Below are 23,809 nucleotides of genomic sequence, written 5' to 3'. Positions count from 1 at the left end.
CTTAAGAGAAATTAAAGACAACACTAACAAATGGAAACTCATCCCATGCTCCTGCTAGGAAGAATTAATATTGTCAAGATGGCCATCCTGCCCAAAGCAATATACAGATTTAATGCAATCCCTATCAAATTACCAACAGCATTCTTCAACGAACTGGAATAAATAGTTCTAAAATTCATATAGAACCACCAAAGACCCCAAATAGCCAAAGCAATCCTGAGAAGGAAGAATAAAGTGGGAGGGATCTCGCTCCCCAACTTCAAGCTCTACTACAAAGCCCAGTAATCAAGACAATTTGGTACTGGCACAAGAACAGAGTCACAGACCAGTGGAACAGAATAGAGACTCCAGACATTAACCCAAACATATATGGTCAATTAGTATTTGATAAAGGAGCCATGGACATACAATGGGGAAATGACAGCCTCTTCAACAGATGGTGCTGGCAAAACTGGACAGCTACATGTAAGAGAATGAAACTGGATCATTGTCTAACCCCACACACAAAAGTAAACTCAAAATGGATCAAAGACCTGAATGTAAGTCATGAAACCATAAAACTCTTAGAAAAAAACATAGGCAAAAATCTCTTGGACATAAACATGAGCGACTTCTTTATGAACATATCTCCCCAGGCAAGGGAAACAAAACCAAAAATGAACAAGTGGGACTACATCAAACTGAAAAGTTTCTGTACAGCAAAGGATACCACCAATGGAACAAAAAGGCATCCTACAGTATGGGAGAATATATTCATAAATGACAGATCCGATAAAGGGTTGACACCCAAAGTATATAAAGAGCTCATGTGCCCCAACAAACAAAAAGCAAATAATCCAATTAAAAAATGGTCAGAGGAGCTGAACAGACAATTCTCTAAAGAAGAAATTCAGATGGCCAACAGACACATGAAAAGATGCTCCACATCGCTTGTCATCAGAGAAATGCAAATTAAAACCACAAAGAGATATCACCTCACACCAGTAAGGATCGCCACCATCCAAGAGACAAACAACAACAAATGCTGGCGAGGATGTGGAGAAAGGGGAACCCTCCTACACTGCAGGTGGGAATGTAAACTAGTTCAACCATTGTGGAAAGCAGTATGGAGGTTCCTCAAAAAACTCAAAATAGAAATACCATTTGACCCAGGAATTCCACTCCTAGGAATTTACCTAAGAATGCAGCACTCCAGTTTAAAAAGACAAATGCACCCCTATGTTTATCGCAGCACTATTCACAATAGCCAAGAAATGGAAGCAACCTAAGTGTCCATCAGTAGATGAATAGATGAAGAGGATGTGGTACATATACACAATGGAATATTATTCAGCCATAAGAAGAAAAGAAACCCTACCATTTGCAACAACATGGATGGAGCTAGAGGGTATTATGCTCAGAGAAATAAGCCAGGTGGAGAAAGACAAGTATCAAATGATTTCACTCATCTGTGGAATATAAGAATAAAGGAAAAACTGAAGGAACAAAACACCAGAAGACTCACAGAACCCAAGAATGGACTAACAGTTACCAAAGGGAAAAGGACTGGGGAGGATGGGTGGGAAGGGAGGGATAAAGGGGTGGGGGTGGGGGCAGAAAGGAGGCATTATGATTAGCATGTATAATGTGGGGGGGTGGGCATGGGGAGGGCTGTGCAACACAGAGAAGATAAGTAGTGATTCTACAACATCTTACTACACTGATGGACAAAGACTGCAAATGGGGAATGTGGGGGGAACTTAGTGATGGGGGGAGTCCAGTAAACATAATGTTCCTCATGTAATTATAGAGTAATGATAACAAAATAAATATATAATAAAAATAAATAAATAAATAAATAAAAAGAAACAACCCAGACAGGAGGCCTCTCATTCCACAGAAGACTTATAAATGCCACACACCTACCTTGCGTTCGACTGCAGGGTGTTCTCTGGAGTCCAGGGAATGGCCACCCAGCTCCCCACCATTCCTTCCCCTGCCTCACCTGAGAACCATCTCTGAAACACAGGGGTGAGTCTCTTCTCTGTGAGCCATTCTCTGAGCCCACACCAAACCAACACAATTCTCCCTCAGGACCCAGAGACTTAACAGAGACACCAGTGTCTGGGAGTCCTGGGTGTGACTCATGTCAAAATGGAGCCCTCGAGTCTACAACTTGTGCTGTCTATGGGGCTGCCACGGTTTCACCCCCAACCCCCCGGGGCATGGCTACTCAACTCTCCCTTGGCATCTGAGACAGCTTCCATCTGCAGAGCCCAGCAAATACTTCCTTCTAGTGTTGTTTTGCTCAAACTATTCAATGTTGGGTTCCATAGCTTATACCAAAAGAACCTTAACTAATAATGCTTATATAATTTCTAATCCTCTCAAGAGGTAAACATGTAATTCCCCATTTTACAGATTAGGAAGGTGAGCTTCACAAAGATTAAGTGATTTGCCCAAGGTGTCAGAGCTAGTAAGTAGCAGAACTGACATTCCACTGCCAAAGCCAGGGCGTTTTCCACTCTACCACAGTTTCCTCAACGGCTTAAGCCGAACACGTGTAATGTATAGGCCACAATCTGAAGAGGCCGCAGATATGTAACGAGAAAACTTGATGGCTCACTTCCTGGTAATCAGGGCAATTTAGGAGGAGCCTGGTAAGATAGATGGTGTCTATTTTGGTAGCTGTGTCACAACTCTGCAACAAAGGCACTGATTTTAATACTGAGGCAATTCCACAGTAATATCCTGACCATGCCAACGGACAAGCTATAATCTCTGGCTGCAGCAATTTCAATATGGTCTTGAACTTAGGTCGCTGCTCTCCTCAGCTGCCCCTGTCCACCTGCCAGGACCACACCTGCACCTCCTTTCCTCCTGCCCTACCTTCTCAGGGGAATTGGGAAAGGGAACTGGGAAACATCAGACAAACCCAGGTATAACTGGCCTGTTTTACTCTGCTCTTCAATTCCCTGTTCACCCAGCATTAATTCTCAGGATCACACAATGATTAGAAGGAAAAGACTGCCCAGAGTGGATGGAGACATCATTACAGTCTCAAAGTCTTTGTAGAAAGGGGTAGAGGATAAACCCTACGTCAACACAAAATGTCCAAGGACACAGCAGAAGAAATCCACCCTTCAATGAAGGAAGAACTACAGTGTGAAAAGTATATCTTGTTCAGGGGGGAGGAAACTGTAGGCTGCGACAGATGGTATTGCTTAAACTGACACCTTGAAATGCACGATTCCAAAGTGAACACTTGCAATTCTTTATCCACAATTTGCAAGTAGTCTTGCAGAACAGAATTAAAATCTTTGTGAAAATAGTTAGGTATTTTTAACAGTAATTTAAACACCACCAGGATCTGAATATAACCAAAAATGATAAAATGATGACTTTACACTATGGTTATATGAAATGTAGACATTGCCCAGCACAAATAACCTCAAAAAGAATCAGTGTCAGTGACCAAACTAGTGAGATTAATTTTTTTTTAATCTTAGCCAGCTCAATAAACTTACAAACATTTTATTCAACATTTAGACAATTTTACATGATTCAGAATAGCAAAATTTAGTGAAATGTATTCAAATCAAGGAAGATCAGTCAGTCCATCTAAAACACCTGATGGGCTGAGATCTTGTTTTAAAACAGACTGTGCCATAGAACAGGCTGCTGTACATCTTAACACCCAACTAAATTTGGTCAAAATCAAGAAACTACATGCAAGTTAAACCTGCAAAATATTAGCCCTCTGAGATTTAGTTTTCAGGTTTGCCTAAGGCCAATGAAGTGAAGGGACAGAGCCAAGAGAGAAATCCAGGCATCCAGACTTCTGGCCTAGCTCAAGGGCTTGACTCTTCTATGCTGACACTCTTATTCAAGAGAAAGAGCAAAATGCTAATCCATAAGTGGTCAGAGTTAAGAAAAGAGCTCCCACTGTCTGGGCAACGATGCCCTCCAGACCCAGGCTGATACTGAGCTGATTCACAGGGCATGGCTAGTACTGGCTACTGAGAGACTCAATTACTTTCATGTCAGCTGTAAAATAACCACTGATCCGTCCACCCCAACCACCCCAGCTGCCCTAGCCCCTCCTTCATAGGCCCCTAGAGACCTCTCCAAGATCAATAACTACAAGATTGGCGCCTGGCCCGTGAGCAGGCCTCCAGGTCGCCCCTCCTGACTGGTGTGTCCCGTGCTGCACTAGTTGTTAATTATTTGGAGAATCATCCTTCAGAAAACCACAAGTCATGATCAGAGCCATTCATCAGAGAACCAATTTGAGTAAGAGTTCTCTGTCTTCTGAATGAACTTTAAGCCATATTTTAAAAAAGAAAAACAAACAAACAAAAACTCGGCCGACAGTGAACTCCCTTCCTTACCTGTATCTGGCTCCCGAGTTACCTTATAGGTAGGCTGGGGGTCATAGCAATCTGCATGCATCTCTCACTGACCAATATAATCACTCATTCACTCAACTAACACCCACTGTACCAGGCTCTGAGCTAGGCGTGGCCTTTCAGACATGGGTACCAATTCCCTGCCCCCGAGGTGCCTGCCCACAGCACAGGGGCTCTGATGAGGGGAAGCAGAGAAGTGGCTCCCAGATCACTAACACAAGGACCAAGTGTTGATTGAAGATGGCCATGTGCAGTGCTGTGCACCCGGAGGAAGAGCAGACCTCGGTACTAGGCAGGGTCAGGGAAGGTGCCACAGAGGTGACACTAGATAGAGTGGTACCTTTGGGATGTTCAGAAGCCATCATGTAAAAAGGCATTCCAGGAAGGTGGAACAGCACATGCAAAGGCACAGAGAGGCACAGAGGGTGTTTTCCGTAATCTGCCAGAAGTTAGCTGTTATTCCCTTGGAGCCAGACCAAGAAGGGCCTGCTGGGCCACTTCCTGTGTAATTTGAACAGGAAAATTTTCTTACACTTGAGATTATGTAGCGCTTGAGAAGTGAGCCCCAGGAGAGCAAACATGAGTTTGCTGTGAGTCACGAGTTTCCTGTGCAGTGCAAATACTGCTACTCCCCTGAGGGATACTGATCCAGAGGCTGGAGACACTGAGGACCCCTCCTCCCACCTGTTGTGAGCTCGACTATCAGTGAGAAGGCATGTGAGGATCTCTAGATCAAGGGAGTCATCAAATACATGTCAGGAGAGAATGTGAATTCGCATGTGAATGCCCGATTTCAGTCAAGCTCACCTCGGAGAAGATGCTGTTGCTACCTGGAGACTGGTGAGAAGAGCACTTTTCTGTTATTAAGTCTTCACTTCTGAACTCGTGATCTTTGGCAGTCATTAAATAACGATTCTTCTGTATTGCTTCCAAATCTTCTTCATTGAATTTCTAAGGAAACAAAACAAATCATAAGGAAGTTTTCATAAAGAAAAGAAATATTAAGAGATTGTCCCAAACTCTTGAAGGGAAGATATTTGTTTTTCTTCACAATACCCGTATGTCCTCTAAATAGTTTCCACCATTCCAAAATACTAGGCAGTCACAGCACTGTAATGACACTCCACTCTTGTGTTATTACAACAAGAAGAGCAGCCTTCTGGCTGGAATGAACAAGAATAGTGAGTCACCACAAGCCTTCCCCCACCACCTCTGGGACAGCCTTCCCGTGGGTATGGAGGACAAGGCACGGGCTCTGGCCCCAGTAGAATGGGTTCCAAACCTGCGGGGGATCTCTGGGTCTATTTCCTATCCTACAGGGTTACTACAATGAATAGAGGGAGGGGATAGGACAACCCAACACACTCTACTCCCTCTTGAAACATTACAGCTTTGACAAAATTTGAACCGTCTCTATCTACAAGGAGGGTTGTCTTCCAGGAAGAAGGCAGCAAGACTGCAAATACTGCTTTGGGGTCTGGTCTCAGATGAACAGGTCCTTCATGGGCTGCACACACAACAGAGTTCCCCTCAATGACCCCTTCAGAAGATCTGACCTTTAACAAGACAGGACTACAGACCATTTTGCTGGCCTTTTGGCCAAGTTCAAGAATAGAATCTATTCCTAAATATAGTTAACTCCTGAATCGGGTTTCTGTCCACTCTGTTGGAAATTAAGAGTGAGAACCATTTATCTTACTCCTAAGCGCTCATCAAAATTCATTCATCATGTTGAATTTTGATAAGCAATTAGGTGAACACAAATGAGAGACAAGCAGAGCCAATGTTTTGTAAAAACCCACTGAACTGTAACAGGAAGAATGAGGAATCAAATAACCAACACTGAATTTCTAGAATTGCTATCATACACTTGTGGACTTACACTTTTCATTCGTATTTTCTAAAAGTCCCATTACACACACCGCTGTTTCAATCACTACTCCAAGGCTTAAATGGAAACAGCCCTCCCTTCCTTCTCCTCTTCTCACCTGAGGGCCACTCCCAGAAATAACAACTTTCAAATCTTTCAGCGTATCTTCTGCAAATTTTTTACTTCCATGTTTCTATACATATATTATATTCTACTTGTCACATTTCTTGATTTCTTAAGGTTAGATTTTACTTATTCCTATCATAGAAGCCAATGAATTCAGCCCTTATATAATCTACCCCCCACCCACTTTTGCTGATGGTTACACCTGGGTTTTAAATCAAGTCCGTATCATGGTGCTCCACGACGACACTTGCTTTCATGTTCAATTCTTTGCTTTTCTTGGAATTAGTAACAAACTGCTTTGTTCTATCTGTTTACTTACTTCATAAAACTAAAACAGGTACTTAAAAGAGAATTTACCTCTAACGTCTCTAATAAAAGAACTGAAAATTCCTTTCAGATGGAGCCAGACACACGAGCTGAATGCGTGGTTCCACTTTGCATCTTGAGGAATCCCGAGGAAGCCCTCTCTCAACAGCTGGAACCTGAGCTCCTCACTCGGGTGGCTCAGCTGTCATCCTGGGACTTCCCGTCACCACATCCCAGGTGAACTCCCTACTTTCTGGATCCTGTCTCTCTTTTTTGGTTACTTCCTCATTTGTATCGAATCATCCTCTAGGAGTTTCCTGCAAAGAGTTAAGTACAATACAGGCCAGGCAGACACTTCTTGGCACCAAATAGTCTAAAATACCTTTATTCTGCCCTCACTCCTGCTGATGGCTTGGCTGAGTACAGAATGGAAATGACTTTTCCTCCAAAATCTGAAAGCATTGCTCTCTTCTCTTCTGGCTTCCAATGTTGCTACTGAGAATCCTGACATTATTTCAAGTCTGGGTCCTTTGTGTGTGACCTGTATTTCCCTCTCTGCAAGCCTTCCAGATCCTCCCTTTCCCCCTGTGTTCTGGAATTCCCCGGGGACCTGCCTTGGGGTTTAGGTCTTTTCTCACTCTTTGTGCTAGGAACACAGCAGGTCCTTCCGATGGAGCGATCTCTGTCCTTCCATCCTGGGAAATACTCTCCTATTACTTTGAAATGTTCCTTCCCTCAGCTTTGCCTGTTCTTCCTGGAACGCCTGTTGGTCATATACGGGAGCTCTTGAATAGCATCTCTAATTATCTTGTCTTCGCTCTCTCAGATTCCCACCTTTTTGTTTGTTTCTTTCTTTAATTCTTTTTTCTGGAAGGCTTAACTTTACCTTCTAACTTCTCTAACTCTTCCACTAAACTATTTATACCTGTAACCATACTTGCAACTTTCATTAGGTCATTCTTTTTTCCAAGTATCTTCCCTGTCAGATCATGATTTCATTTCTTATCCAAGATGCCATCATGTTGAGTTTTTTTTAAAACTGTCTAGTTTTCTTCTCATTCTCCACTATTTCTATTTTCCCTAAATATGCTGTCGGTCTGTCTTCAGGCATTTTTCTCCTATTGGAGGAACTCAGGCTTTCCACCTACTTTTAAGGGTACAAGTGCTCGGAAGCTCCGTGAGTGTGGGAAGGACACTTCAATGGTGGCCTCACTGTGAAATGACCAGATGGGGACTCAGACGTTTCGCCGGGGGACACCCCCCCAAACGTCAGCCCCTGTCAGTCTTTTCTCTCCTCAGAGGATTCTCTGGGTCTGCTCATGTCACTTCCTCCTCATTCTCCTTCAAGACATCCACTCCATCGCTGCTCTGGTTTAAAGTCACCTGCAAGTAAACCTCCCACCTCCTGCTAGTGGAGAGAACAAGGTCACCTAACTGCCGAGCACTGCAGCCAAATCTCCTGTCCAGAAAGGTACCAGGTACCTCCACTGCCTGCTCAGCCTTTTTGGGTTCTGTAGGATAAACTGACTTGCTTTTTGTTGGTTTTTCATCCCAAAGGCAGGCAGCAGAGTAGAGAAGACAGAATCCTATGTAGCTACCACTACCCATCCACTTATCACCCAACCATCACCTGTTATTGAGCACTCCATTCTCCTAGATCTGAGGTCTTATGTCTTAACCCTTCACTGGCATTTTAATGAGGCTTCAACAGGAAGCAGAATTAAACACCCATGCTGAATTCATCGGTTACCTGGAAGTTTGGGCGGAATCAAAAATTCACCTCACTATCAAACAAGAAGGGTACGCCAAGACTAAAAGGAACAGTCAGAAGAAGAAAAGTCCAGAGAGAGACAGGGCATGGCACAGAGAGGCAGCCACAGGTGCTCACAGCAGAGCTTCTTCTGTGAAGCACCCTGGGTATCAGAGCAAAACAGGCCAGAGCCTGAATTGATCACATGACCCAGAACAAGGCCCTCCCCTTCTCTGAGCTTCCTTTTCTCCAAATTTCCCTCCCTGGTGGCTGAAGCGCAAAGACAGGAAGGAAGCTCTAAAGTGTTCTGATATATAGCAATAATTAATGAAGACTATAATCATTTTTGGCAGCCTTGTTTTTATATAAATGTTCCTACAGGAGTTGTTTTTTTTTTTTTAAACCTATGCCAAGTCAAAAGATTAAAATACAAGAGAAAAAAAAAATATGGTACCTGAAGCAATAAGTCTTCTTGAATGGCCCTTTCTGCTGGACTTCTGATCACCTGCTCTTGACTGTGCAATTTTTTATTACTTTCACTCAGAAGTCTCTTATAACGGTTCTCCACTGCTTTCTCTCTTTCATTCACTTCATTGCGTAACTTCTCAACTTCCTTTCTAAGGTCCTGCAAGAAGAAAAAGAAAAAATGGAATTTACCTGACAAAAATTCAAAGATAACATTCACCTGTTTACCTTACTGCTTGCTGTGAGAGCAAGCTACAGATGTATTTAACAAATGTGTACTTCCTTCTCATTTAAAGTCTTATGAAAATCAACTTTAAGAATAATCTGAATTTAGAAAAAGCTTTATGTACAAATTTATCACATAATTTACAATACTGAAAAACCAGAATGAAACTAAGTACCTAACAACAGGGAATTAAGAAGAGTACAGTATAAAAAGATGCATAATTATGAGTAAAAACAAACCAGGATAGTATATAATATGATGCTGATTGTTTTCTAAATGTTTATACAAAACATCATTAGGACTATGTGGGAACACATCAAAATAACAGAATACCTATACCTAAGTAGAGAGATTATGTGTGATTTTCAGTTGACTTTTATTTTCTTATTCTTCTGAATTCTAAAAATCTCCAAATAAGCACATATTATTTTCATAATCAGAAAAAAAACGGTCTTAAATAATGATATTTGCAATAACATGGCAAATAGTCATGTCATAATGTTAAGGGAAAAAAACGAAAACAAGTAAACAGTATGACTGTAACTACCTCAAAATATATACTATTTGTAATACTAAAGCATAATTCCTAATAGCAAAAGGCTGGAAACAACCCAAATGTCCACCAATAGAGGAATAAACTATGGTATATTCTCAATGGTGCATTCTGAAGCCATAAAGAAAAAGGAATGAGAACTCTCTCTATAAATATACTGCCCTAAAGTAATCTTCAGAATATATTGCTGAATATATATACGGGGGTATATCCCAGGAGAGAAAAAAGTATGTATAGCATACTGCTACTCATTTAACCATAAAATAACTTGAATGGTTGTCTATAAGGAAAAAAAGAGAACAAGGTAGAAGGAAAGAACAGAACTCATTTTATAGGGGTAACATTGAAACCATTTAAATGTTTAGATAATTATTTTAAAAATAAAGGAAAAACATCCTAAAACTGAAAGAACAAACAAAAAAATGAATGTGTATTGAGTTGATTCATCAACCACACAGAGAGGAAGTATTTCAATAACTTAAAAACAGAATAATTGTACATTCCTTTAGCAACCTTTAACCAATTGGTACATTTTCTCCAAGGACAAAAGGAACTGTTTCAAAAAATCGTGAACTGTTTTTAGTAATGATGTTGTAAGAAACAATATTTGTATTGTTATTCTGAAACTGTGTGTGTTTGTGTATATATGAATTATTAAATAATATTTAATATCATAAGAACCAAGACTTTAAGTCTGACAGAAAAAATATACAAATATAAAAAGTTAAAACATGTAATTCTGTATTTTATTGTTTTGTTTCATTTTTTTCCTTTGACTGAAGAAAACCTAGAACCAGTGTCCTCCTTAGCATTCAGATTGTAGCCTGTAAGTATCAGTTACCACCAAAGAGAAGAAGGGTTCTTTAAAAATAGTGGTTCTCAAAGCATAGTCCCTACAACGACATTCTCATCATCACCTGGGAACTGCAAATGCCAATTACTGGGCCCTACCACAGACCTATTAAATCAGAAACGCAAAGGTAGGAGAGTCCATCAATCTGCTTTAATAAGCCCTCGAAGTGAGGGTTTACTGAAAGGAATGATTCCAGACCTGCAGCAGGAATGTTCAAGATGAGCCCAGACACCTTTTCAAGTCAGAAAGATAGGAAGCTAGAACTCAACACTCAAGTCCAAAGAAGTCAGGAATCAATCTGAATAAGCTTTTCTACTGTCCAAAGATAGGACAATTAGAATATCAAGGATATCACAATGTATGAAAATATATCAAAAATCCTAAAAATCTATGAGTTCATAATGGTATTTAAAAGAAACAAAAAACCTTTGGTAACTGATAAGCAGAATAACGCCCTCCACCAAAGATGTTCACATACAAATTCCCAAAATCTCTGACTACGCTAAATGACATGGCAAAGGGTAATAAAAGTTGCAGATGGAATTGGCTAAAGGGTGCTAATAAACTGACCTTAAAGATTACCCAGGTAGGACCAATATAATCATGAAGATCCTTAAAAGTGGAAGAGGGAAGCACAAAAAAGACTTTACCATTCATTGCTAGCTTTGAATGGGGGCCACTGGTCTAGAAAGGCAGGCAAGCCTTTAAAAGCTAGAAAAGGCAGGAAATGGATTTCCCCCTAGAGCCTTCAGAAGCCCTGCTGACCAACACCTTCATTTTAGCTCAGTAAGACTAATTTCAGACTTCTGACTTCCAGAACTGTAAGATAAATATGTGGTGTTAAGCCACCAACTTTGTGGTAATTTGTTACAGCAGCAATGGGAAACTAATTTTGGAAGATTCTAGGAAATTCTCATTTTGTCTTTCCTGTACAAACTGTACCCCAGGGTATCTAAAGACAGTGAAGAACAAGATTTTCGTTATAGAAGTATCCAGCTAGAGAAGGAATGATGAGATTAAACTACCAGTGTTTCATAAATGATCATCAATGATGAATAACATCACAAAAACATGACAGACTACTAAATATTGTACACCTTCTGTTGGAAGTACAAATACCACCTATAATTTTGCCAAAAAATTAAACCTGAATTTGATCATGCATCTTATCCACCAATTTATTAGAAACAAAGTCAGCAAAGAAACACATTAAAGAACATAAAATACAATCAGCAGAATATGAAAAACTGTAAGGGGCAAATGACCCAATTTATTCAAGAAATAAATTATACAACAACCAAAAAAAAAAAAAAAAGGGAAAGAGAACCTATAAATTAAATAAATAAGAAAGGGAAAGCTTATATGAATTTATGAAATCATACCAATGCCACAAAGTTCACTCTGTCTCTGAGTTTCTTAAGTATACAGACACCCACACATACGTAGAGTTGGACAGAGAAATCAATATAGACATGTGGATACATGTGTCAGTATGCATATATGTATTTCCAAGCTCTGCCAACTCTAAAGCCTAGAGATAATGGCACTCCAGTAGCAATGAGGACGCCTATCATTCAGACTTTGGTTTCTAAATATCATTCCCCAATAAAAGAAACTAGGGATCCTTGGAGAAATAGTTGACTCCACAATTGGGATAGGGGAAATACAAGATGAGTCCAGGTCATCCTGTGATCCTACAAAGTAAAGAAGTGCTAAAAAATTACAGGGCATGTTGAGAAGACATAGCTATCAATTTGTCCCAATGGCCAAATCTGGGACAATCTGAGCAACAAAATAAGTAATGACAGTAACAGCTTATACAGAACAAAACAAATATCCATGAGTCCCTACTGATATAAACATACCTAATAATAAATAACTGCAGGAGAAGGGAAATCTCTTTCTTACAGAACAATTACAGCTAAAAGGTATACAAGGAATGATGATAGAAACAGAAAACTACCACTATGCAAACACCACAGTATTAATTGTTGCAGGTAAGAATCATCAATAAGATACCTGAAACTGATGAAAAACAAGTTATTTTACATAGTCTCAAGTATTTCCTCACAAAATACTCATCACAAATGGAAAAAACAGTAACTTTACTGAGGAGAAAGTCAGGAGACCTCCACCTTAACCAAGAGACCAACACTAACCTCAGCAGTAACAGGACAGGCTGACATTATACACCTCCAGATATGACACAATGCATATCACATTTGCGCTATTCTTGCCAAAAATATATAATCTCAATTGAACCATGAGAGAAACATCAAACAAGCCCAAATTTAAGGATAGTAACACACCAGTGCTTTTCAAAGGAGCCAAGGTCATGAAGTACAAAGATTAAGCAACTGCCACAGGTTAGACAAGACTACAGAGACATAAAAGTTAAAGGCAATGTGGATCCTGGACCAGAAAAGGGGGCATTAATGAGAGAACTGGCAAACTCAAATACAGTCTGTAGATAACAGCATTGCATCAGTGTTAATTTCCTGCTTCTCATGAGTGCACGACAGTATGTTAAATGTTAACATTAGAGAAAGCCAGGTGAAGGATATATGGGAACTCTTTGTATTATTTTCTTACCTTTTCCTCTATATCTAAAATTATTTAAAAATAAAAAGTTTCTTTTTAAAGAGACCCTTCAATCAGTGCAATGTGTATACTTTGGATCATGATTTGAACAATTATTTAAAACAGTTTTTAAATGAGACAATAGGGGAAATCTAAACAATTGAGTATTGATAATATTAAGAAGTTAATCTGAAGTGAAAATGATATATTTTTTAAAACCATACTGAAAAATTGATGAAGTAATATGCCTGAAAATTGCTTACAATAATTTGGTGTTGAAAGAAAGGGTGGTGGAGAGAGTGTACAGATGAAACAAAGCTGGCTGGTTCGTGATTACTGAAGCTAGTGACAAATGTCTAGAGGGACAATCTACTGTTCTCTCTCCTTGTATGTGTATTTGAAATTTTTCATAATAAGCAGCTTTTTTAAAGGCACTGATTAAAAACCTAGAAGAATCACCAAAACACATGATTATAGGCGATTTTTTTAAATTGTTGATTTTTTTTCTCAATTTAAAAAGTATTTTGTGCTAAGTATAGACTACATTTCATAATAGGCAGTAAAATAAACATTTTTAAAGTAACAATTTTTAAAAAGAAAGAAACCACTTTAAAAATTAAATGCTATTTCTTTTGCTTGGGCAAATAGCTGATGGTAAGATTGCCCTAAACCCTTAATCCAAAACAACCAGACCAAGAACCTATCACGAATTGTAAATGTCAATAAATAGTAATTCAACTCTAGAGAAAGGAAATAAGATTTTTTTATCATACCAATAATACTGAAACAACATTAACAGAATTCTTAAGTTAAAGAATAAAAACATTCTCCCACAATACAGTCATGCCAACGAATTAAACCATTTTCAAACAGTAGATACTTCTGTCAGTCTTTATCCATCTGCAGCTGTAATTTTTTTTTTTTGAGAGGGCATCTCTCATATTTATTGATCAAATGGTTGTTAACAACAATAAAATTCTGTATAGGGGGGTCAATGCTCAATGCACAATCATTAATCCACCTCAAGCCTAATTCTCGTCAGTCTCCAATCTTCTGAAGCATAACGAACAAGTTCTTACATGGTGAACGAATTCTTACATAGTGAATAAGTTCTTACATGGTGAACAGTACAAGGGCAGCCATCACAGAAACTTTCGGTTTTGATCACACATTATGAACTATAAACAATCAAGTCAAATATGAATATTCGTTTGATTTTTATACTTGATTTATATGTGGATCCCACATTTCTCCCTTTATTATTATTATTATTTTTATTTTTAATAAAATGCTGAAGTGATAGGTAGATGAAGGTAAAGGTAGAAAACATAGTTTAGTGTTGTAAGAGAGCAACTGTAGATGATCAGGTGTGTGCCTGTAGACTATGTGCTAATCCGAGCTAGACAAGGGCAATAAAACATACATGGATGCCGAAGCTTTCTCTCAACACAGGGGGGGGTGAGGTTCTAAGCTTCACCTCTGTTGATCCCCAATTTCTCACCTGATGGCCCCCCTGCGACTGTGCCTGTCTTAGTTTGTTCCTCCCTTGAGGAATCTTACCCGTCTCTGGCTAACCAGTCATCTTCCGGGGCCATACAGGGAAATGTAAAGTTGGTAAGTGAGAGAGAAGCCATATTGTTTGAAAAGGTTAGCTTTTTACTTCTTTGCAGATTTATGCCCTGTGTGCAGCCATAATTTTTATACAATTTTAACTTCGGAGTGGATCTTTCCCATTTTACTTTATTTATTCCATTACACCACAACCTACAAAAAGCAGACATCAATTAAATAATGATGACACAAAAAGAGCAATTATAAAACTAAAAGAAAATTGAAGAGTATAGAATCAAGAAAATGGTTCTTAAAAAAGAAAGTACAGAGGTGAGAAAGGGCTACAGAGCAGCTACACCTGAGTTTACAAATAGGCTTTCCTCATTCTCCTCGTCCCAGAGAAAGGCAAGATACGGCCACTAGGTGACATTTAGAGATACCACATAATCTTTACATTTATCCATCTTAATAAGTATATCATAATTCACTGAACTATTTCCAAACTCTTTGCTCTTAACAGATAATACAGCAAAGAATAGCTCTATGCATAAAACAGGGTTTTTCCCCCTAACTTCTTGTTTTCTTATGCTAAATGCCCAAAGTGGAATTATTAGGCCAAAGTAAGCATGTTTTGAGGATTCTTTCTACAAACTGACTTTCTTCCAAAAAATGGCTAAAGTGCCACCACCAAACTCTTAAGTTTTTTGTTTGCATTCTCACCAGCACTGGTATTTTCTTAAATGTTTGCTAGTTTACTTGGAATAAAATGGATCTTCACAAGAATTTGAATTTGCATTTCTTTGATTGCCACCGGGTTTCTATATATTTGACTAGTGCTTGGATTGCCCCTTGTGCAAACTGTCTTTGGCCACTAATGAAAATATTGTCAAAGATGATTCTAATGAAATGCTGATCTCTCAAGAATCACCCAAGGTGTACAGACACAAACGTACACAAACTCATTGTCCCCTATCTCAGAAAATCCAATGGGACAGAGTCCATCTGTCTCCCTAATGCTACTGGAGAACAGGGAGATACCCCCCTGCATGGACTTCCTCCTTTTTGCCTTCCTGACTGTTTGGCAGGCTGTGGCCAACTGGAATGAGTATGTGCACCAGAGGTGCAGTGGAGTAAGGAGGACCGGGGAGCTGCTGGTCATAAAAGCCACTGTGTGTCAAATGCCCGTGACTGTTCAGGCACTGTGCTCAGCACATTCACATTAACTCAAGGAACCTTCACAACCTACGATGATGGCCTGCAAAGCGTTACTTCACTGGGACCCCTGCTACCTCGCCGACCTCTTCTGCTTGCTGCTCTCCCCTCAATATGTTCTTCTCTGGCAACCCTGGCTTTCCTGCTGTCTCTTACACACCCCATATACTCCCAGCTCCAGACGTTTCTTCTTGCTGCTCTCTCTGCCTGTACAGTTCCTCTAGGATGCACTCACACTTCCATCAGGTCTGTGCTCAAAAATCACCTTCTCAGCCCAGCCCTCCCTGACCATCCCACCTAAACTAACCAGCTCTAGTGCCCATCCCACTCTCCATATTCCTTCCCTTCGTTATTCCTCCTCACGGCATCTGCCAACATAGCATTTAATTCATACGTGCATTTTGTTTATAGTCTCCCCAACCAGGACACAAGCTCAAGGCGTGTATTTCTTTGCTGCTGTATCTCCAGCATCTAGTATGGTACCTGGCACACAGCAGGCACCCATGACAAAATAGAGAGCCATAAATGAACTTGCTTCTTCCCATCAAGAGGTGTGGAATCTGGTGTCCCCTCCCACTGAAGCCAGGCAGTGTCATGACTACTGTGACCAACAGAATGTAGCAGAAGTGATGCGGTGCCAGTTTCTGGGCCCAGGTTTGAAGAAACTGGCAGCTTCCAACGCCTGTTCTGTTGGGGAGCAGTGAGTCACTGTCTGAGAAGTACAGCTACGCTAATGCTGCCAACCTAGAGAGGCCCCAGTGGTTCCAGTTGACAATCCCAGCTGGGCTTAGCTCTCCATTCATCCCCAAAAAGGCAGCAGCCATGTGAGTGAAGGGTCACAGAACCCTCCAGACCAGCGCACGCACCAGCCAAATACCACGTATGACCCAGGCCACACAGAGCAGGGAATCAACCAGCCAGGCCCTGCCCAAACCCCTGGCCAACAGGAATCATGAGAGAGAATAAAACGATTATTGTTTCAAGACGCCACGCTTTGGGGTAATGTGTTATGCAGCACCAGATAACCAGAACAGCATTCAATAAATATCTGTTGGATGGATGGATGAAGTGGGTGGGATTGCTGCCATTTTATCAATAAGAAAGCCAGCCCACAAATGTCAAGTAATCTACCCAAGATCACGGACACCAAGCACCTGCCTGACTCCAGGTGTCTCTGATTCCCCAGTTCACTTCCACATTATGACAAGGGTTTGGAATTCTTGCAGAGATCCCAGTCCACTCAACAGTCATCTGACACTCGCTTTTAGAATCTCCCACTGAAAACTGGTGAGAATAGGGACTGTAAAATCTTACGCTAATCCATTTAGGTTCATCTTACAATTCATAATAAATTTGCCACCATCCTAGAAAGATCATGCTTACTTTTAAATTTTAAAATATTTATGTATTGTGTTCAGTAAAAAGTGGGCACTGTTCACATGCAGAGTAATTATAGCTCCACTTACATCATTTCCCAGATTCAGTTCCCTCCTTTATACAAACACCTATCAGACCTGTATTTTGATGGCTGGTTCAAGTTTTCATGCGCTCATGTGTGTGTGTGTTCAGCAGTAATGTACTCCATTCTCCATTTCATTTGCTTATAAAATTTTTACTCAGCTACCTAGGTTAAGAACTTCTTATGTGTTTTAAGCGATAAAGGCTACTAATGTTGGGCCATGTATCTTGCACATATCCTCCAACCCAACCGAACTGACACTATGAAAATGACCTATTCTAGAATCCCACAAAGAATGTGCAGTTTGGTTATTCCTCAAGATTAGAGGTGCTCACTCTGAGGTCCACTGATCGGGCCCCTGGGAGCCTATGCAAATGTGTGCATGTGTACATTTTGGGAGCTGGAGGGCACTCAGCATAAATCAGGGTCTTGAGGACAAAGGACACCAGGGAGTACCTAAACCACTTATTCTCTTATTATAAGCATCAGTAATAGAAACTACTTACTAAGCTCCAGCCATGAGCCAAGCATGAGCCAAGACGTTTTTACATAAAACATCTCTAGCCCTAATGAATGCCTACATTGCTAGTCCTATGTTTATTTACAGAAAGAAAACTAAGGCTCACAGAGGTTAAGAGATTTCCCCAAAGCTTTACAACAAGTTCTAGTGCTAAAATTCAAACCCAGGTCAGTTTGATGCCAAATCTGTGCTCTTTCCACCCAACCGCACTGATGTTAAGAGTAAACAAAGTATAAAAGCACTCTGTAATGTGGGCTTCCATCAGTCAGTAATTCCAATCCCCTGAGCTAATGTTATAGTTTCCCAAGGACTCAGGATTGACGAATATCCAGCCTGAGCCCGAGGCCTTCCAGCTAATGAATGAATGGGGCAGGACTGAGGAACTTAGACCCCACATGAAGTGCAATCAGAGAAGGCTTGCAGTAAAAGGCCCACGGCAGGGAGGGGGAAATGTGTGCTGAGGTGGCCTTGAGAAGGAGCAGCTGCCATGGCAACACAAAAACAGCCGATGTCGGCAACAGTGGAGTTACATATAATAAATGTTTAGGGGAGGCATGGAGACGGCATGTCTCGCCTGAGCAAAACAATCAGAACTGAAAATTGATAATCTTGGGTGGTTTTCCCAAATCTCCTTTAATATTCCTGGGCTGTGAAGACAGGCAGACCAAGCCTGAATCCTGGCTCTATTGCTAATTGGCTGTGTGGCCACAGATAACTTAAATGTTTATGGATGTTTCCTTTCCAGTAAATGGGGATATTAACACAGACTCCTAGGGTCCTGGGTGGGCTAAGTGACAGCATGCAGGATGGAAGCCCAGCACAGAAGCAGGGGCACAGGAAGTGATGCTGTCACCTCTGCTCGCCCCACGCATACCCTCTGGCTGACCATCACTCCCAGGTGTCCTCAGTGGCTATAGCATCACTGTCCAACCAGCTGCAAGGTTCAGCTCTTCCCTGTCCTGCTCACACACCTCCTCATCCAACAGGTAACCTGGGTCTGGAGGGCCAGCACATCCTTCACAGAGCACATGAGACAGGGAAAGACAGGACCTGGTGCTTTCACGTGGACACAAGAGCCCAGATCCTGCCCTTCCACTCCATAGTCCTCAAAGGGGCTGGACAGAGAAACCATCACAGACTAGGAATCAAAGTACAAGTCTGTGAAAATCTCATCTCTAAAGCAGGGCTTTCTGATAGAATAGAGGCTTGTTTTTGTTTTTTTGGAGGAGGCGGGTGTATGTATCCTACAGGGCCTGCCCAACAAGGGCCAGGCCTGGCGACGTCTGCAGGGAGAAGGGAAAAGAATCTGAACTTGCGTACTTGCCTTAAGAGTAACCCACCCATTAGTAAAGAGGGTCCAATGAATAGCCTAGACTCTGCTTAACCAGATGAGTCACTCCTCGTCCCCTGAGGAGGCATCAGAAAAGACAAAAGGTAAACACTACAAGTACTGGGGAGAAGGGCAAAGTGATCCTACCCACCACACCCCAACTCGCTGCCACTGCCTTCTTCAGAACTCAGCTCGCAGCCGCTCAACTCCAACAGCTTCCTACCTGGTCTCCAGACCTCTGGGTCCACCCAAGTCACATGCACACTCCAATCATTACATCTCTGCCTAGGACCCTTCAGTGACTCTGAGTCAACTGCAGAATGAAGCTACCTCAACAAGCAGTCCTCCCAGGCTCCCACCACTGGGCTACAGCTCACCTTTAGCCTTATCTCACCAACCACTTCATTAACATGCTCTCCAGGCTCTCTGCCTATATCCACCCAGACCTCTCCATCTGAAAAAAAAAAAAGTAATAAAATCCCCCCCAACCCCCTAGTTCTGCCTAAGACAGCATGCTTATCTTGCAAGGTCCAATCCAAGTGCCACCTCTTCCACAAAGCCCTCCCTGACTACGCTGGCTCTCAGCAATCATCCTCTCAAAAAACTACCTGCCACTCCTTCTACAAAACTCTACAGCATTTAGGAGAGCGTAGGCCCTCCATATCCATCACCTCCTGCAACTCTCACAGCAACCCTACAAAGCAGATGATCTGATTATACCCATTTACCAATCAGGAAATGAAAGTTCAAAATGCTCAAGCAATTTCACTGAAGTAGAAGTGGTGGAATTAGGATTTAAAACCAGGTCTGGTCTATCCATGTTCTTTTCAGTAAACTAGTAGTTTTTCAAATGGAGCTCAAGAGACCCTAAGATTAGCAAAGCTCAAGCCTGGCTGGCCATCTGCATGTTCTCGGTCCTTCCTCCAGAAATCAACTCAGCTGACTTGTAGAAAAGCATAGAAATCTGTATTTGATTTTAATGCAAGAAGCCACCATCCCAAGGAATCTGCAAAGCACCCCCACTCAACCCCCACACCCCCAGGTATATCTGTCTTATTTGCTTTTGAACAAAGGGACAAAAAAACCCTCTCCTATGCCAGACCACTGCGTTGCTTTAAAGTGAGTGCTGCCACAGCAAGACTGTGTGATGATGTCAACTGAGGGCCCTCCACTTCTACCCTCACGGGCAACTTCCCTTTAAGATTCGGAGGTGCAGCCCAGACTAACAGAGCTGAACACTGCCGTAGCAGTATCAGGGCTCTCTCAGAGCAGACTGATGAAAAAGAAAAATGCGGGTTATTTTAAAAATAAAATTGCCTATAACCTTAGAATCACATTAGAAATGAAGATCCAGGCCCTCATACACCCTTCTCCATTTAGCTGGCTTGTTTTTTCTCAGGCCAGATGGAGAATGAGAAGGTTCTCATCCACCAGATTTCCACCCTCTCAGGTTTCACTGTGAGAGAGCTTGTCAAAGTGCTCAGTAGTTACCTTTAAATACAGAGGAAACTTCTCCAAAATCTTAATGAGGTATAGGAACTCAGTGACATAAGCCTTTCCAAGATTAGTCTGAAGCCGTGGTATTCAGGCCCCATTCAGGGGAGCTCCATCTTTCAGGGGACCGTGGCCGAGGTGGGGCATGGCAGGAAGGGGCAAGCGGGCGGGGTGCCAGGCCTCCTGCCTCTCTCACCCTGAGCAGCTCCACTTTCATGTTTTCTCTCCAAGAGTTCATTGGAACAAAGATTCCCATGATCAAAAAAATAAACAAATAAGCAGAAACCACTGAAATGAGACGGTCCTTGCCACAGAGCACTAACAGGCGTGTGGTACTGGCTGTGAGGACAGCAGTTCCAAGCAAGAGGCTCCATGCCGTGGTCACCGGGAAGCTGGGGACTAACAGACAAAGGACCTAAAGCACAAACTGTGCAGGGGTCAGGGCCCAGCTGGGTCACTTAACAGCTGTCAGGCACCAGGCAAGGCACTGACCCTAAAACCCCACCTGAACAATGCCCAGAACACGCCTGCCCTCCCCTCCAGCCCGACTGTGCCCCCGTGTGCTGGGCTCACTGTTGACCCCCAAGCCTCTCACAGGCCTTCCCTGTTCCTGGACTGCGTGCCCACCTCCCGTGCCTGGGCAAACAGCTCCTTACCCTTAAGTCTCAGATTAAACCCACCTCCTCTATGAAGCCTTCTCTCCCGTTCCACCCCCGCCTAGCACAGTTTCGCTCTCTGTGCTCCCAAAGCATTCGCTCCATCCCTCTATCAGCCTTCATCATGCTATATTTTAAGTAGCTCTTTGTCTGCATTTCTTTCATATTTCTCTACTAAATACCTTCACAGACTGTCTGATTTGATTCAGTCCTGTTTTCCCAGTGCCCAGGACACAGCTTGGCACCAAAATTATAAAGTAAGAGCCAGCAATAAGGGAGAGCCTTCGTGCCCCAGAGACTACAGCACTTTCATATGAAACTGACGGGAACTGCCTTTTAAACCAGCTTTTACCACAGCCCCATGCACGAGCCACTGCATGCTCCAGAGTCTGTCACTCTAAACGGGCTCTGACTCCCTTCCTAGAGGGATCAATCACCTGGAAAGGAACAGACAAGCACTTTCTTCAGAGGAGAGGTGAGTGTTGATCAAGGAAGAAATGTGCAGCTTTGCTGGCTTGCCTGATGGAAGGGCAGACCACATGTATCATCATCAGCGTCCACCAGATTCCAGCAGGCAGTGGTTTCTCAGAGTCCCAAGCCAGCACCTACCACCCAAGTAAAAGCAGGAAAAGAGAAATCTAATGCACTGAGCATCTCCCTCTATGTGCTGGGAACCAGAGCTGGCATTTTCTCATATGTGAAATTATATTATTCACTTATTTAATCCTAAAATAGATATAACCAAGCCCATTCTTGGAGAGAAAACATTAGAGAGGTTAAGTAACTGACTTAGTGGCTTAGCGTTAAGCGTCTGCTGAAGCAGAGGTTCCCACCCAAGTCCAGCATTGTTTTCCACTCCTCCAGAGACACCTACTAAAACTGCTACTAAAACAGCATCCAAGGCCACAGCACCATCACCATTGTCAACACAGCTGCTGTTTATTGACCATTTATGATGTGCCAGGGATTATGTTAACTGTTATCCCCTATCTTGCACAATCCTTACAACTCATTTCTGTTTTTCTGACAAGAAATGGACACCACCGTTTGGAGAGCCTTACTAGCTCTCAGCCCGACAGCTGGCAAGTGATGGCGCCAGAATTCAAATCCAGTTTGACTCCAAGTCTCTGCACTCACTTCTTGTATGAGGGATTTGCAAATGGAACTTCTTCTAACACAGATCATTTAAACGGCCTATTATTCTACAAGGACACCAACTATGGCTGATTTAAACAAACAAACAAAGGCAGTGGGAGCTCTGCCTCTTGGTAAAAATCACACTACTTTAGGTCTGTGGTCTCAGTCCTACCCAACAAGCCTACAGATACCGTCTCCAATGCCATGTTCTCACTCTATTAACCAAGAGATGTCTCGAATGCTGTCACCATCTCAACAAACGCACGTGACAACCCAAGGGGTTCTGGCTGAACGACCCTGAAATTAAACCTGCTCCTGTCAAAAAGCACAAAGGATTAACCAGCTGGGTGACGGGTACAACTTTAATTAGATCTTTGGGCTTTAGCCAGCAAATGCATCCCACAGAGCCAAGTGCCCAGGTACTGAAGCACACACCTGTCAGAGGAGCCAATGACAGGGCTTGTAACAGAAGAGAGCACTATGAGACAGTTTGGGGAATGAAGCTAAACCAATGTCTAACAGATGCTGCTTATAAAGAAGAAAAAGACTACAACTTGCTCCTCTGCCCTACCCCCCGTGAGTAGCACAGAGAAGGCCTGATCCAGAGAGAGCACGCAGACACTCAAAGGAGAGCCTGAAGTCTCTGGAGCCAAACGATGTATCAAAATCAGAGATGTGAGGACAAGGACGTGAGAATCCAAGCAGCATTCCTGTTACAGACCACAGAAGCTAGGACACTTGACACATCAGTTAGGACACTGACTTGGCAATACGGGGGTTGTTTTTTGCAAAGGCCCCCAGAATTTCCTGGCAGGGATATGGGTCCCTCTGGTGGCAAGGAGGTATAATACAATAAACTGTTCTATGTGCAGAGATCCTCGCTTTCTGATCTTTCTTACTGTAAAAAAGACTTCCAAAGTGAAAACAAAAGCTTGTATTTACCAGAGCCTACCAACGGTGCTGGCACCACTGCAAATGCTCGATAAATGTCCCTTGAACAAACAAATGAACAAACTGCAAATTACAACACATGCTGAGTGAACCGGCACTAGGTCACTGCAATCACAGGCAATATAAACAAACATGACAACTGACTCTCGTGGCCAAACCTCTCAGGACTCGTGCATGATCTGACACAGTGAATTCATGTGCCTCTGATGCAAGCTACGTTTTCAGACACGCAGTGTCTTCCTCCAAAATACTTAAGAGCAGGCACAATGAGACCACAATAAATGTTTTTGGCATGAGCAAAGGATGGTTTGATCACATCCAGAAGAGAACTGGTTGGCTTAGCATCAGAAAGAATTATTCAGGGAACGCTACCAAAACCAGT

The 23,809-nt window shown here is 42.1% G+C and overlaps 1 protein-coding gene across 4 annotated transcripts in view; it reads right to left on the bottom strand.

Moving 5' to 3' along the window:
- Window positions 1-23,809, bottom strand: part of CDK5RAP2 (CDK5 regulatory subunit associated protein 2) — a 173,887-nt gene that overhangs the window by 94,122 nt on the left and 55,956 nt on the right. For all 4 annotated transcript variants that reach the window (XM_073225524.1, XM_037022238.2, XM_037022236.2 and 1 more), the window contains 2 exons: window positions 8,895-9,065; window positions 5,196-5,339 (listed from right to left, as the gene is read on the bottom strand). In XM_073225524.1, coding sequence (XP_073081625.1) covers window positions 5,196-5,339; window positions 8,895-9,065 — 315 coding nt within the window. The remainder of the gene's footprint in view (window positions 1-5,195; window positions 5,340-8,894; window positions 9,066-23,809) is intronic.

The sequence above is a fragment of the Manis javanica genome, chromosome 2, assembly GCF_040802235.1.
Source record: "Manis javanica isolate MJ-LG chromosome 2, MJ_LKY, whole genome shotgun sequence".
Lineage (NCBI taxonomy): Eukaryota > Metazoa > Chordata > Mammalia > Pholidota > Manidae > Manis > Manis javanica.
The sequence above is the reverse complement of the archived record's forward strand: the minus strand, read 5'-3'. Positions and strand labels throughout refer to the sequence as shown.